Genomic DNA, 16,949 nt, shown 5'->3' on the forward strand with positions numbered 1-16,949 from the left:
ACTGAAGTCATCTCAATGAAGGTATTGGCTACATCTGCCCTATACTTAAAGTTGACTGAAGAAGCATCTATAATGTGAATAAAATATAGTTGGGAATGGGGCACATGGTAGCATGAGGGATAATTTTATAACAGGGGAGAGAATAAGTCACCATGATTTGCAACTGACTGTATATCAGTCAACAAATATAAGGAAATGTTATGCACACTGCACAATTAAAGGGACACAGTTGAAAACATCTGGAAGTACTTTAATCAAAATCCATGCACAGGAGGTCTTTCTGCCTTCAGAATTCATGTATGACTCCTGCTATTATAATTCTCTGATGTGAGATTTTGGCAACCATCGAGGGAGAAATAGGCCTCACTGACAGTCTACAGTCTGATATTAAAACAATAGAATATTTTAAGTGTTGAGCCACTATAGTAGATTTTCTAACAGCCACCCTGTCTTCCTTCATGTTATTTTGTATTTTCTTTTTTGTGTGGAGAGGGAGTGGATATTTAACAATCACTTCTGTCTCTCAAGGCTGAAATAGCCCAAATCTGTTCAACTTCTGGGCACAAAGCAAAGCCCATCTGTTTTTATTTTGTTTTGTCCCTGGCATTTTGTGGGGGTGAAGGTGTAGAGGGGGGTAGAATGATATATTGGGTTACTTGTTTACTATTGGCTATATATGGATTTTGTTAGAGTGTGAAGCCAATTAGGATATTATAATATACTGTACAATATTGTATATGATTTTAAATAATGGCAAGGTTCTGAGCTTTTTGGATAAGGGCCTTTTGTTATCTTAGAAAGTTCAATGAAAAAATGCATTTAATATTTGTTTTGTTGGGGAGGGTTGTCTATATGCAACAATATTTACATCTTAATATATTATATATTTTTACTGTAAATCCATGCCACTCAGAAAGACAATGCACACTGCTTCAAAACAGTCAAACTATGAAGCATGGCATTTAAATAGTATATCCACAACCAGCCATGAAAATAAAGTTGGCTAAGAAAGCTAAGCAATTTTAAAAAATCACTTCTGAGCATGTTCAGTAGTCATCTGCAAAGAATTAACATTTAATCACAGCCTACTACAGCCCTTCCCACTTTGTGGTATCACCTGTGCACATTTTCCCTTGCTCAGTTGCTCAACTTTCAGTCTCTTAGCTATTGTAATGTGATAATTTCACTAGTTCCCCAGTTATCTTAGAGTTTTCTAGACTAGTCCAAACCTGAATATCTATTCTAAAAAACAAATGGAGGAGAAAATAAATCTTTCAGGCCTTCTTTATATACCACGAAGAAGAAGGAAAAAATGTGACAAATTTTTCTTTCCCTTTGCAGGTCATCTGCAAATTTTGAAGCACCTATAAACTAGTACTACTAAATGGGCCCTCAGTTGCTATTGCCTTTCAATATTGCTAACTTTATATTTCCTTATGCTATATTATAAACTAACATTGCTGGATTGAACAGGTGTGGGCTGGCTGTAAATGTGAATACTACACGTGTCATGCTTACAGGGCTAGCTGCACCTTTGATTCCTCTCTGAGTGCACCTCCTCAGGAGTTAGGCCCCATATCATTATCCTTCTCACGATAGAATCCTGTGTAAGCTCAAACACTTGTCTTTCTCACCAACAGAAGCTGGTCCAATAAAAAATATTACTTCACCCACCTTGTCTCTCTAATATCCTGGGACTGACATGGCTACAACCACTCTGCATACAATGACTGACTATATGCATGTGTTGGTGTATATGTTAGATGTAGCTGCTGGACACTGCAGAACTGTGTAGGATCTTATCTACTATCTACCTGCCAGAGATCACTGAAATCAGCAAGTGTGATCAGAGCAAATCCCAAAAGCCCAGCCCCTCCATGTACTGCCTGCTCCATAGGCACCGACTTCTACTGGCGCCGGTGGGTGCTCGACCCCGCCCACCTCCGGCCCCACCCTGACTCCAGCCCTGCCCCCTCCCCAGCTCCTTACCCAAAGTCCCCACCCCAACTCTGCCCCTTCCCTGCCCCTATTCTGACTTCTTCTCCGCACCCCTACCCTAACCTCGCCTCTTCCCCGCCTCCTCCCCCCTCCCTCCCGGAGCTTGCTACAGCTGTTTAGCGGTGGCCAGCGCTGGGTGGTAGGCAGAGGAGCAGGGACGTGGCACATTCAGGGGAGGAGGAGGAGGTGAGGTGAGGTGGGGCGGGGAGCTTGGCTGCCAGTGGGTGCAGAGCACCCACTAATTTTTCCCCGGGGACTGGAGCATCCATGGAGTCGGCGCCTATGCCCTGCTCATTAGTTTGTTTGAGAAGGTTCATATTTGTATGAGGCTAAACTGTCTTCTAAATGTATGTGCTTGAATCTGAAATAAATCTGTGGAGTTAATATATTTTATTATTGTATCTATCCACCTTATAGAATGCTCCAGTTAAACCAGGGGCGGGCAAACTTTTTGGCCTGCGGGCCGCATCGGGTTTCAGAAATTGTATGGAAATTGGCTGTGCCTCCCCAAACAGCCAGGCATGGCCCGGCCCCAGCCCCCGCCCCCTATCCGACCCCCCCTGCTTCTTGCCCACTGACAGCCCTCCTGGGACCCCTGCTCGATCCACCCTCCCTGTTCTCTGTCCCCTGACTGCCTCCGGACCCTCCACTGCCCCATCCAACCCCCCTTCTCCTTCCTGACTGCCCCCTGGGGACCCCTGCTCCATCCAACCACCTCTTCTCCCTAACTGCCCCCAGACCCCCCCACCCCTAACTGCCCCCCACGGCCCCATTCCAACTCCTCCTCTCATTCCTGACTGCCCCCCTGGGACTCCTGCCCATTCACCCCTTCTGCCTCTCCCCTGACCGCTCCCGGAACCCCTGCCCCTGACTGCCCCCCGCCACCCCATCCAACTCCTCCTCTCATTCCTGACTGCCCCCCTGGGACTCCTGCCCATTCACCCCCTCTGCTCCCTGACTGCCCCCAGAACCCCTGCCCCTGACTGCCCCCCGCCACCCCATCCAACCCCTCCTCTCCTTCCTGACTGCTCCTCCCGCAGGACCGCTGCCCCATCCAACCACCCCTTCTCCCTGACCACCCCCGGAACCTCTGCCCCCATTCAACCCCCTGTTCCACACTCTCTGACCGCCCCAACCCCTATCCACACCCCCGGCCCCTGACTGCTCCCCGAACTCCCCTGCCCTCTATCCAACCTGCCTCCCCCACTCCCTGCCCCCTTATTGCACTGCCTGGAGCACCGGTGGCTGGCGGCGTGGCTGCACCAGGACATACAGCCATGCCGCCCGGCTGGAGCCAGGCACGCACTGCGCAGCACAGAGCACCCGGTCAGGCCGGGCTCTGCAGCTGCACTGCCCCAGGAGCTCACAGCCCTGCTGCCCAGAGCATTGGGCCAGTGGTGCAGTGAGCTGAGGCTGCAGGGGAGGGAGGACAGCGGGGAGGGGCTGGGGGCTAGCCTCCCGGGCCAGGAGCTCAGGGACTGGGCAGGATGGTCCCACAGACTGGATGTGGCCCGTGGGCCATAGTTTGCCCCCCTCTGAGTTAAAGTCATGTGGCATATATCTGGAGGGGTGGGATGGGAGGGTGTGTGTTGTTTGGCTTGTGTAAAATAATTAATTGATAAGCAAATAATAGCTGAACCTCATGTAGCTAATCTAATACTTGTTTATCAAGATGAGGTTAGAGTGTATAATATCTCTCAGAGTAAAATACGGGGACCATGTTCCATAGTTTGGAGCATAGGTACTAAAGCTCATTCCTGGCTAAATTACCCCATCTTGTAGTATGACCCAGGAAGGTGGAAAATGCCATGAGGGTCCTCTTGCAAAATCTCTGATTGTTCAATCAGTAGGTGGGCTTTGCTCTTCTAAAGGCCCACCCACAAATCTTATGGATTCACATGAATCCAAGACCAGCCACTGAGAGGCCCTGTGCCTGTGCGCCAGCTCTGTGGTCTGGACTTGATCTTTGATAAAGATGAGGCTCTGGCAGCAGAGCTTCAGCTTTATCTCAAAGGAGGATAGATACCAACTTCAGTGTAGAAACAGCAGAAAGGACACTACAGCCCCAGGATCTATTAACATCTTTTCCATGTACTCCATTACAGGAGTAGGGACAAATTATGTGGCTCCCTTCATTTGGCCTGGCCACTTCTCCCTCTTATGTGGACTTTGGACCCATGGACTGGACTCCTGGGGGTCCAGAGGAGAGTGTGGACACGGTTGCAGAGGCAGCTCCTGTCTGTGAGAAAGTGGAGATATGCAGGCAGAAGGTCTGTGTGTGGATCTGGGGAAGCATGGTCAAACCCAGAGATTTTAAAAAGCAATTTAAACAAGCTGAAACCATTGACAATTTTTAAGCCCACATATCCTATATTATGTCATACAGGGAGATCGCCAGTATTGATGGTTTACAACAATAAGAAAACTCTTGACATGAACATGAAATGTGATAAAGATCATGATTGTACAAAACATTTGCTTCTAAATTTGAAAAACACACAAAAAATTTTGTGGGCTTTGGGGATGCGGGTTGACTAAAAATAGGATTATTTTTGAATCGAAATTAATATATTTTGGGACAGATCACTTGGTATTTTTGAAACTGTATGTGGATGAAGATAACTGTTCACAACAAAATATGCTATTTTTCTAACTTTCACAAATTTCAGTGTGAAACTATGATAAAGATTATCCATTTAGGCTTCCTTGCCGATTTATTGTACACATTATATTATACAATATTAATTCTGTTGAGGCCACAAGAAAATAGTTTTTTGTCATGTATGGGTCTTGGGCACCAATCCTGCAAGCACTTACACCTGTACCTAGTTTTACTCATGTGAGTAATCCCATAAATTCAAGCACAGATGCTGCAATTAGTAGTAAGAAATGGTGCCCCCTTATGGGCACAGCTATCCACCTACAAGGTACCAGTTGTAGAATTTTGGCCTTGCTTTTGTGTTTGCAGGACTGGGGTCTAGGGAATTGAACCTATGCTTACCTACAGGATCTAGCACCCCAATAAGGTCATTAGATCATGGTATAACTTTACCAGTGTTTGAAGAGACTAGTTTAATATGACAGCTAACTGGTCTGTAAAAAAATTAATGAAGAGCAAAATTTCTCCAAATAATCTGCAATTAACTTGTGAATGTGTATTTGTGGAGACTTCACAAACATTTTCGGGGTTATCTCTGCACATTATATATATATATATATTTTAAAACAGGGATGACTGATCAGTCAACAAAGTACCCCAGGCATATGAGCATTCTGTAAAAGATATCAGCAAAAACTGCTGCAGGCAGAGAATTACAATAGCTTTCGGAGCAAGGAAAATATCAGTGATCCCACAGCGATTAAAAAGATGTTCTGGTTACAAAGCATGAATACAAATCCAGCATCAGTTTAATGCCTGAACTCTTGGTCCTAGGAGATGGGCTCCAGGACATAAAGAACTGCTGCCCCTCCGACACGAGCTTGGAAGCAGCTGTCTTTTATTTGGATTGAATTTCGTTAAAACGATGCGTTCTGCCTCTCTGGCTGTGGCGCAAGCAGCGGGTCTGACAGCAATCTCAGCAGAGGGGTGAGGTGAGGCAGGCAGAGCTCAGCGTCTCCAGTGCTACATTTTGCAACAGAAAGGCAGTTTGCCTTCCCTAAAAATAGCTCCCGCCTGCATCGTGCAGGAAATACAGAAGAGGAGCGGGCCTGACACCGGTCTCACGCACAGAGGCACCGCTCCCCTCCAGTCTGGGGGAACACAGACGGGCGTGCACTGTGCTCTGTGGCTGCGAGCCTCGGCGGGCAGGGAGTCGGCTTGGGCTTGGGCCCGGGCCGGCTGCGCTTTCCCCGCGCCTCCGCTAGGGGTCTCCCCGGGGTGTGTGCGCTGCCTCTGCCGCGGCTCTGGGTGGGCTGGGATATCAGCTGACTCGCGCTCTCGCCGGAGCTCGGCTGGTGCTGCCGCAGCTCACTCCGATCCCCCGGCAGCGGCGGCGGCGGCGGCGGCGGCGGCTGGTAGCGGACGCGCGGATTTACAGCCGGTCCCCCGTCCCCCCCGAGGCGATGCTGCCCCATTTAGCGCTCCTCCTGCTGGCCTGCTCCTGCACGGCCCGGGCTGTCGAGGTAAGGGGCAGGCGGGCGGGGGGCTGCCACTCTCTTCCCTCCTGCTCGGCTTCCCGGAGCCTTTGTCTGTGGAGAGCCCAGAGCCGCCCCTGTCGCCGGGTGGCTCGGCCACATCCAGGCGCCGCAAAGGTGGGCGAAGGGACCCTTCCCTGTCTCCCGAAAGGAGGGGCTGGGCTCCCCCCATCCCCCTCCGTGGCCAGGCTCCCTCCCACCGCTGAACAATGGGCTTCTCCAGCTGAGCAGTGCAGGGAACAAAAAAAAAAAAAAAAAAAAAGTGGTGGTGGGGGGGAAGCAAGCTGCGAAGTGCCGTGCACCGACCGCAGCCCCTGCGCACCTCCGGCTCGCTGCTGGGTTTCATTGTGTGCGAGCTCTCCGCCCCGGGGGTGCGGGAGACATCGCCCGGAGGCGGCAATGCCCGCCCCTTACCGCGGGGAGTGGTGTGCACTGGGGCTGGGGTGCTCCTCGGCGGGGGCAGAGGGAACAATCGTGCATCCCCTGCGGCGGGGATGCCCCGCGGCGCACGGACGCCTGGGGAGCTTGGAGCAACGCCCGGTGCCTTGTTCCTGGTTAACTTCAGCGGTGCTGCCCCCGGGGCGGGGGCAGGAGAGACCTCGTCCCTCGCGGAGCGCGGGGCGCAGCCCCTCGGCATGGGTCGTCTCCCCCCCTCGCTGCGGTGCAGGCGATGAGTAGTGGGGGGCGAGCGTCCCTCGCAGGGCAGGGTCCCCGGGAGGCGCCTGCTGCTGGAGCCCGTGCGCTGCGGCGGAGCCCGGGGCAATCCCCTCCCGCCCAGCCCCGGGGAAACAAAGGGTTGGCGCCTCAGCCGGGCGGAGCTGCCCCTTCCCCGGCCTCTGCGGGCCGGGTCCCCGCGGAGAGGCTGCTTTACCCCCGCCTGCCCCTGGCCGGGAGCAGGGGGGTTTGATGCCCCCGGGCTCTGCTCAGGTGGGCTGGGAGCGAGGGACATCCGCTGGGGGGTGGGCGGGGAGGAGACGCCTTCTCCCGGCTTTGCAAGGGGCAGGCGCTGGCCCCGGCCCCGGCCCCGCGCGTGTGGAGCCGGGCTGCGGCGGGTTTCTCTCGGCCGGGCGGGTATAGGGCGAGCGAAGATTCAGAGCGAGAAGATGGCGCCTCTGCAGTGCAGCAAAGACAGGCTGTCATGAAAGCTGCAGCCTGGAGAAATCCTCCCACCGCTAGGTGTTTAACAACTCTCCCTTCCATTCATGTCCCTGCCCAGCAGGCAGCCAGTGCTGCATGCAACACGGCCATGCCTGCGAGCAGGAAAAATAGCCAGCACGATGTTGGGGGGCTGCCACTCAGTCCCCATTAAAACTAATACCCGCGTGTACGCTTTCTGTTTCCCTCTCCCTTCTGAATCGTTGCCATGAAATTCCGGGGAGGGGAGGGTTCCCTTGGGAAAAACATCCCAGCACCATGCACAGTTTAGGAAAGGTCTGACAGCTTTGCTGTTGTGCTGAGCTTTTGTAGATGCTCGAGGGTTTCCCCCCTGTTAAGGGAACTGTGGATGGGTAGAAAGAAGAATTAAATATGTCCTAGCGCCTTTGGAATTGAGGAGGCTCTGAAAAGAGAGAAGGAATCATAACTTAATTTCTTAAATAGGGTTCATCGTTTTCACCGTGAATCTTAGCGGGTAACAAATGCAAGTGCAGCCTGGTTGCTCCCCTTCATACAAAATCAGGACAGATAGTCATCCTCTGATCTTGTTCTGTTCTTGCTTTCCAAATCTTTCCTTCAAAGGCACAGGTTCTCCCTCTCTGAATAAAGCGATTAACGCCTTGCTAGGAAGGAGGAATTCAAAGAATGGGAGTGTAATAAAAACAAACGGCAAGCTCAGTATAAACAGCCAAGCAAAAACCTACAGACTGCCATTCAGCAATGAACCACAAATCTTTATTTCCTAGGGGGGCCCTTCAGAATATCTTACTCTAGATAGATGAGATGAGGCAGGAATGCATTTTTTAAAAACTTCTCCTGAAATAGTTAAGAAAATACATAGAACTCAAATGTTAAAATTATTCCATGAGTTTAAAATTAAGGAGCTTGAGATCAGACCCTGAATCTAATAAACGCTTCCTGTGCAGTGTAGTGCTTACAACTGAGAGTGATCTCAGGGAATCTTGCAGGATTAATTTTTAAATGGTTTGGGTTCTGTCAACTTGATTCAACGCAGTATTATTTTAAATATGAATGAATTAAATCTCCGCCTAGATGCTATTAGCTGAAAACTAAAATAAGGTTACACGTAGAGACAGAAAACAGGAGGTAGAAGAAGAGGGCAGATTTTTTACATCTTTATTTTGCTGCAATACTGTCTTGGGTTCTGATCCTGCAAACAGTTATCATGTGAATAATTCTATATGAAGATGGTGAGTTAGTCCCGCTTACATGTATAAGTGCTTGTGGAATCAGGGTCTTGGATTTTTTATCAGTTTTGTGTTTCTATGGGAAAGATTAATTGTGTCTAGTTTTAGGGGCCCTTCCCTCACCCATCCTTTTAGTGCTCTTTGCTGAAGAGTGATATTCTGCATTTTCAGAATATTTGCTCCTATCTGAGAGTTTGCTGCTTGCTTTAGAGTCTTTTAAAATCTTCCTTCTAGGAATAGAAGTTTTTCTCCTGCAGTTTAAAATTGCTTTTGGAATTCAGAAAGTAGCAGAAATTCCTGCAGTTCTTGTTTAAGAAATCTTCGGGGTGAGTGACCGGAAATTAGAAGTTAGGACAAGGATGAGAAATTGTTTGAAATGGCACATGGAGGAGAATACTAAAGCTTCTTGAAACATTTAAAAAAAAAATGCATTCCTTATTACTAGTGCACTGACCTTATACTTGTTTAAGTAACTTCCTTGTTTCATCCCATGTGACTATCTTGTGTTGAAGAATGTAAGATCCACTAAGCAAAAATTGTCATGAGTATGAACAAGCGATATATATAGTTGGAAAGCCATTTCTGCTTCTAATTATTATGCTCTTTAATTGATATTTTCTATTGTATCTGTTTCCACTAATTGTGTTAATTTATTGAAATCAGAGAAACAGGCACAAGTAAGCTGTCTTCCTGATATTTCTTAGTGAACAATCTCATTTTATTAGCTGAGATTTTCCTTTTTAATTAGAGTATTAGTGGAAATATCAAGATTTCTGTCAGCTCTGTTTTGAATGCTCTAGTTGTTCCAATGTTATTTACAAGTGAGGTGGTTCTAGCATGTTAATAATACTAAAATTAAGATGTCTAAACAGGTTGTATTTTAATTCATTTGGTATGTTAGCCCTTAGAAAGTTATTGCAGTTAATGAAAATACAAAACATTTGTTACCTAACAAAATTCTTGACATAGTGACTTTTAAGAAACACACTTTACTTCATGTTTCATAAAACAAACCAAAAGAGAGTGGAAATACAAAGTGAGATGTCGAGAATTTGAAGCAAATTCTTTGCCAGAGGGTGCTTGTGCAGTCGATCAGATGATCTTTCTTTCTTCTGTGCTGGCTGGCCAGTGTTTTGTGCAAGCTTTATGCCAGAGTGATACAGACGCTCATAGCATGGCTTCATGAGGGTTTATGCTGTTTGATCTTTGCATTTGTGTTTGTTAAATATTTAGTTGTGAAAGTTCAACATGGGGCATATTTAGTTTGCAGGTAAGATCTTTGAAGGAAAACAAACATTTTTCCCTCTATCAGTAGTCTTTTTAGAGTATGAAGCTCCACAAAATAGTTTCATAACTTAGCAATTGTGTATAACTGATTAATTGGCAACTTCATTTTTATTGACTGATTTGTTTTCAAACATCTCTGTGAAATAATGCCCACAAGCTGTTGGTTGCAGATAGCTGGTCGACAGAACATTTGGATCACATCTAAGTTGCAGTATGTTTCGAATGGTTGGTTTGGCTTTTTTAAGAGTATCTTTACACTGAAATTATGTTTGTTGCTCATTTACCTACTCAGTTGGTTTATTTCTCCCCTTATATTATCTTACTATAAAATTCAGAATTCCCTAATTTGCAAAATATAAGGTTACTTGCACGCATTCTTCCTGGAGATTTTTAATTCTTTGCTGTTTTTCATTCCAATCCTGCTCCTCTCTCTCTCAAAACAAAACCAATCAAGAGAACAACAGCAGCAAAAATTGGAAAACATTCTCCCAGTTAACATCTGAAGAGTTGCTAGCACTGCATATGGGTTTTTACTAAATATTTATTAGTTAATAAGTATTTTGTTAAGTAAATTGTAAGAACATACAACGAATAGGAGTAAACTACTAATACGAGTATAACTGGGTTTATGTATGGTAATATGTTCATTTAGTGTGCTGTCTGTCATGCTTTTAACACTTAAGTCTGCAACTGTGTTATTGGAGTTAAATTTTTGGGATTTTGGAGAAATCCTCTGGTATAAGAAGATTACAAGTGAAGCAAATTAAAGAATTTGTTACTGTGTTACTTTTTGTTAGCTTGGTTAGCTTTTGGAACATGTTCTTATATGATATGAGTTCACAAATTGCTGCCAATCTGAACAATGTCAACATCTGGAGAGAAAAACAAAAAATGAGAACCTAAAGCAATATTGTGTGAAAGAAACTTTTAATGGAAAAGTAAAAAATGTTTTCTTATTGTTAGGTAAAAGAATATAATCAGGGTTGTATGATTCTACAGTCCCAGAATTTGCGGAGGCATCTATCTTTTCCCCATACTTTGCTTCAAACTTGTTTAAATTTTAAGCTTTCATGGTTTTTAAAAATATATTTTCTAGTAGTTTGGTGGCAGTACCAAAGACGTTGAGAACTTGAACTAGCTGTGCTGATTGAGAGTTTTCAGACAGCCTGAAATAATAGCTCAATGAAGTGAACCAACCCTTACATCTTAATGTGCTGTTGATTCTGAAACCTGTGGATGGCAATTTAAGCATCAGTATTGCTAACAACTTCATTTCTGCCAGTTTAGCAGAAATATCCAGCCTAGCATCCTTATCCCGTGATCCTGAACAGCTTCTGCCTTCGGCTTGGTTCCAAAAAGCTCCAGTGGCATCCTGTCCAGTTTCCAAAACCTCTTTCCTTTCCCCTGAGCATTTCCATGAAGTGGCTGTATTGTCAATATACAAATCTGCAATGTAGGAAAAGTGTAAACTAAATTGAAATGATAGTCCCTGCCACAGACAGCTCACAGATCAAATCTGTAGCATTCGATTAGAGAGAGGGCTGGAATTAAAAATGTATCTCTTTTGTATAAAATGTGATCATTTTGACACTGCAGTTGTCTAAAGAATATACAGTAGAGGACACTCTGTTTTTGAAAGGTGGTAAATTCAAATACGGTAAAAGGAAATATGTTTCCACATGATTCATGGTTAAACTCTGAAACTTACTGACACAATATATAACCAACGCCAAAGTCTTAAGAGGATTCAGAAAAGAATTATCCATTCACATGGATAACAAGAATATCCAGTTGTTAAATTAAAGTACTGAAGAGAAGTAATCCCTTTTGAAGGGACATAAATCTTCAAGTCTTGGAGCATCAGCCAGTCTCTAACTATTGGGCTTATAAGTAAACTTAGTTTCTTGGAATTTTACAAACATGGGGCAACAGAATTATGGCCTATAGGACCAAGTTAAGTTTGGGTAATGTAGTTTTTCATGGTTAAGAAACTCACTAGCAGAAGAAGAGCTCTCTCTAGCTTGAGAGTTTATACCTTCCACCAACAAAAGTTGGTCCAATAAAAGATATTACCTCACCTACCTTGTCTCTCACTAGTATATGACTCTTCTTTTTTCTCCTGAGCATTTTCTCCTCTTCCACTTTCAGAAATTAGAATTAGAAGTTGGCTCAGCCACTGAATAAAGATGAGCAAAAGAAATAGGCCAGCCACTGGGAATTATTTCAAAGCTCTATGGTTGCATCATCTGTGTTCCTGAAGCACGTTTGCTGTTACCTTTTCAGCTGAATGGGAAACTGGAGAGGGCTGGTGCTGAAGAAGAGAGAGACTGCTTTATTCTAAAAAATAATATTAAAGAATCGCAAACCTTGTAATTAAAACCTAGCCCAAGAGCATAGGCTAACCAAAGAACTTTTTATTTTTCTGATTCTTTCACTTCCATACTTGCTCTTGTTCTCAGATGCAATGGCATAGCTTTGAGACAGAAACTTTGTGGTTGATTGTGTGTTTACGGCAACAGCAAACTTCAATTATTTTTAAACTTCAGTTATAAATACCTTTTATATAACTGAGATACTACACTAAGCCTGAAACGTGAAACATTATGATAATGCAGTTGCTTATGACCATATGTCTTTGCATCAATAAAAGAGATCTTGCCAAAAAAGATCCACTTGCTCCTTTCTTTTCTTAAATGGCAAAATGATTCAGTAATAATATTAGTTGTTAAAGATTTGTTAGTTTCTATTTTAATCTCTTAAATTCACCTCAAATCTTAGAAAATAGTATGCTCCGGAAAGCTGTTCTCTCTCTCTCTCTCTCTCTCTCTCTCTCTCTCTCTCTCTCTCTCTCTCTCTCTCTCTCTCTCTCTCTCTCTCTCTCTCTCTAGCATACATATATGCACAGAAATACAGCATTGTTTTGCGGGAAAGTAAACTACAGAAAAGAAGTGCAGGAATAATTTGGAATGGAAAAAGAAACCTCCAATCATAATGACCGTATGTTAAGTCAGAGAGGATAAAGAAATCAGTGGTTGTAAGATGACTCATAGTCAAGAATTAAAGAAAAACAAACCAGAATAGTTTAGGTATTATAAATGAACATGAAGTAATTAGTCCAGGTTGTGGATAAATAGTAATTGACTTATAATATGAGTTGTGAGTTAGTCCATGAAGGTTTGCAATATTTCTTAATACATTTCATCAAGATCAATAATAACATGCTATCCTAATACTAGATAGTTTTGAGTGTCATTTTCTGCAATTTTGCAGTTCCACTACGTGTGGCGTGCCCTCCCCCGCCTTTCTTAATCCAGAGCTGAGTAAAATTGCTTTTTAGTGTCAGTATTTTCAGTTTTCTTTAGTGTTTTGGAGCATCCACTGAGACCTTCTGATAACTTTTTCAGCTGTCTGGGCCATTGCACTATTATCCTTGAAGGGATGGTGTTTATAAAACTGTATATTGTTGTCAATAACAGACCATTAAAACTGAGAATTTTAGGTCTCCAGTTTACTTGTCATTGTTTGTTATGCCAACTCTTGGAGTTCTGTCACAAGTTACTTGATCTTTCTTAAAGTCCCAACTCCTGGTATCATGTGATTATGTGAGATTCTCAGATTTAATTAAAAAGAGAGAGTTTCTGTCCCTTGTGAGAAAAGCCTAAAAATCTGAAGCCTAAATGCTCAAAAAACCTGAAGGCATATAAAGGAACCAGTATGTATTTTTTTTTTAAAATGTCCTGCCTTTTTAGCTGCTCTCTGTTTAGATAGCGAAAATCATTGCCTTGTTAATTTTCAAGACTTCCAGGCAATGTTTGTTTTAAAAAAAACCAGCTGTTTTCACTATAACGTAATAGATTTATTTCCCCCAGAATTGTTTTGTGCTTTTAAATTGGTAATCTTCCATTCAAAATCTGTTCAGAAAGATGTCACAGCTCTTAACTGTTTTTTATAAAACTGTCTTAGACTAGTTATAATTAAGAGGATCTCCTTGCCATTTAATCCTACATTAAAACAAAGTTTTGCATAGGAATTGTCATATTGGTTCAGACCAGTGATCATATTTTTAGCAGTTGCCAGTATTGGACACTTCACAGGAGAGTGTTAGAATGCTCATAATTCATGCTGTAGATGGAATGGTAAGGTTCTTCTATTGATCCATGCTGTTAGCAAGTGTTGGAACCATGCAGAAAGTGGCTGACTGATTCCTGCTGACTCACTGTAGCAGAAATGATTCATTAACTCCACTCTGATTATAAAGAAGGTTGAAGTGAAGGAAAAGGGAGCTAAGGTCTGGGACGGAAGTACTTGCAAAGAAATCCTAGGAATAGCCAAGGTTTGGGGGATAATTTAGGCAGAGATACAAGGTGGAGCAATTCAAATCAAGGCAATTTACTGTGATGATTTAATGTATTTTGATATTTTTTAAAATAATGGATTTAAATGAGTCTGAGGCTAAAACTAATTTGAAAATGTGTGCTATTTTAGATTAACATTTATAATGATTATAAATACCACTTGGTAGGGTATGTGTTTGAATTTTATAAATTGGCTGTTGGCAAGGACAGAATATTTACAGTTAAGGCACTGAGCCTGCAAACACAGAAAGAATCAGGTGTGTAACTTCAATCACATGAATAGTCCTGTTGGCTTCAAATGGTGTTTAAAGTTAAGCATGTGCATAAATGTTCTCACCATGAAGGGCTAAAATTATATTTTTATTAAAAGCTTTTTTTCATAGAATAAAACCTGCCACTTGCAAACGAATTTATTTTTAACAATGAGAAGTCCAGACTTTATTTAGAAAACAAACGTTTAAAACAGCTGTTACACACAGGCCAAATATAAAACAAGACCTGAAATGTTAGACTCCGTAAACACATATTTAGGGCATGTCTTCACTGGCAGTGTTAAAGCACTGCTGCGGCAGCACTTTAACGTGGCTTGTGTAGTCGTGCTCTAAAAAACCCACCTCCACAAGGGGAATAGCTCCCAGCGCTGGTGCAGTGTCTACACTGGCACTTTACAGTGCTGAAACTTGCAGCTTTCAGGGGGATGTTTTTTTCCCCACGCCTTAGGGAGAAAGTTGCAGTGCTGTAAAGTGCCAATGCAGACAACCCCAAAGTCACTTAAAGTTGGGATTTTCAGAGCCACCTGGCTTAGAAGCACAAGCCCTATTGACTTCAAGCTGCAAGATCTGATGGGAGAATAGCCTGGTCCAGGCATTTCAGATTTATTGCCTTGTGGAAGTTCAGTTTATCGCAAGGTAGTGTTGATTGCAAATACAGCTCAGGATATTTGATGGTGATTTTGGTGTTTTGAATATGTGGTGTTCTCTCAGTAAAGATGCTAATGAAGCCTTGAACTTTGCTTTTTCAGCGTAGATGAGCATCTTATTTTTGAAAGTTCTTGATAGAAACAAATCTCTTATATGAAATCTGAAATTCTGCTAACAGGAAACTAATTAAGGAAACAACTACAAAGCACTTTAGCAATTTAAGACTATAAAATGGGAAGCTAGTCAAGAATTATCAACATCTAAATAAAAAATAGAAATCATTTTTATACACTGATGAGGTATGTATCTGTTTTGAGTTAGAGATGAAACCAGACCCCAGGAAGAGGGTAAGTTTGTACTATATCCAGTGCCTGTGAGATTCTTTGCTGTACAGGTTGGGAACTCCATCTGCTTACATATCGTCATCTTAGGTCCATGCAATCAGTGGTTGGCTTGTCTCTTTGGGCGTTCCCGAGAAGAATTTTTTTTTTTTTTTTTTTTTTTTTTTTGAAAAATCAGTTTTTCTTTGTTTGCTGTGTTGTAGCTGTGTTGGTCCCAGGATATTGGAGAGACAAGGTGTGTGAAGTAATATCTTTATTGATCCAACTTTGTTCTTTTAAATAGTTTCCTTGAGTTGTTTAGATAGCTGTTGCTCTCATGCGTAAGAATATATTTATCTTCTTGAGTGTTGAGCTATATATCCAAATGGCTGCATCTGCCAGAATATATAAGCTGAATGCTGATCATTAAGAAATATATCCTGTAGCTCACAGAAGATGTTCAGGTATTTTCTCTAAGAACAATGGAGGCTCATTCAAATGGTCGTCTTACATTTTGGGAGTGTTACTTTTTAACCAAAATTCAGGCTAGATATTAAAAGCTGAATTTCTTGAACTGTTAGTAACAAGCAAAGTATTTAGTATTAAAGCAAAGTATTTAGTATTCAAGGAAAGTTTTGTGTTAGGAATCATAAAGAAATTAGCACATAGGTTGCAAAGACCCTGTGTTAACCTTTTCTTACACAAGTCCAGCTCCCATCGACTGAAATAGGAGTTAAGCCTGTGTTGTCAAGAGCCAAAATTACCCCTTAGGTCTTAAGAAAACTGAATTGATTGTCAGTCCCAGCATTTCAGTGGCCTGTCCATCATGATGACTGCTGTATTATTTTGTTCATAACTATTGGACTTCAGACAAACTGGTTATCTGGAGTTTCTAAAAAAAAAAAAAAAAAAGTTTTCATTCCCTTTGTAAAGTTTACACAAGCCTAAGGCATTTCTTCAGTCTGTAATACAGCACAAGGGGAAAGCTGTATTTTTTGATGGCTTGTTATGAATCTGTACATAGATATTTTGTTCTGAATCATTTTAGCTATTCTTGGATATTACCCACATGTATAGTCCGACACAATCATGTTGTTGAGATTGTATAAGATTAGATTTATTTATGTTTCAGTCTTTGCACTTGAACAGTTGTTCAAGCCAGATATTGCCTGGCTGCACATATTTATATGAGAAAACATGATTGGATGAAAGGATGAAAGTGTTGGTCATAGAGTAGTTCGGATTTCAATTTTTTTCGGACTTTCGCCACTTCGTGTATTAAATATCATCTATCATGTTGAATAGGACTTTTGTCATAATATATGCCATGAAATCAATAATTAGAATGGACTTACGTTCAGTGGCATTAAAGTCGAGTGCAGTGTCACATTTGGAGTACATATTCTGGAATATTTTTGGCTTCTGCTAAGTGACTTACTATAACTGTTTCTCTGAAATATTTTATAAATGGGTTTAAATTAATTTAGTTTTGAAATGTAGTATTAGATATATTTAGTGAATTAATAAATTAAAATTGAGGTCTTTTTAAGAATAATTTGTGTATCTGGCTCT

The 16,949-nt window shown here is 42.9% G+C and overlaps 1 protein-coding gene across 7 annotated transcripts in view; it reads left to right on the forward strand.

Annotated features, from left to right (window-relative positions):
- The first annotated feature begins 5,569 nt into the window (after positions 1–5,569).
- LOC102936614 (amyloid beta precursor protein) overlaps positions 5,570–16,949 on the forward strand; it is a 301,370-nt gene continuing 289,990 nt past the window's right edge. For 2 of the 7 annotated variants that reach the window (XM_037905593.2, XM_037905604.2), the window contains exon 1: positions 5,570–6,120. In XM_037905593.2, the coding sequence (XP_037761521.1) occupies positions 6,061–6,120 (60 nt within the window). In that variant the 5' untranslated portion in view covers positions 5,570–6,060. Of the gene's footprint in view, positions 6,121–6,856; positions 7,060–16,949 lie in introns of those variants that run through there. The other 5 variants (XM_037905609.2, XM_037905617.2, XM_043538321.1 and 2 more) reach the window with 5 other exon arrangements.

This window comes from Chelonia mydas, chromosome 1 (assembly GCF_015237465.2).
Source record: "Chelonia mydas isolate rCheMyd1 chromosome 1, rCheMyd1.pri.v2, whole genome shotgun sequence".
In the NCBI taxonomy this organism is placed as follows: Eukaryota; Metazoa; Chordata; order Testudines; family Cheloniidae; genus Chelonia; species Chelonia mydas.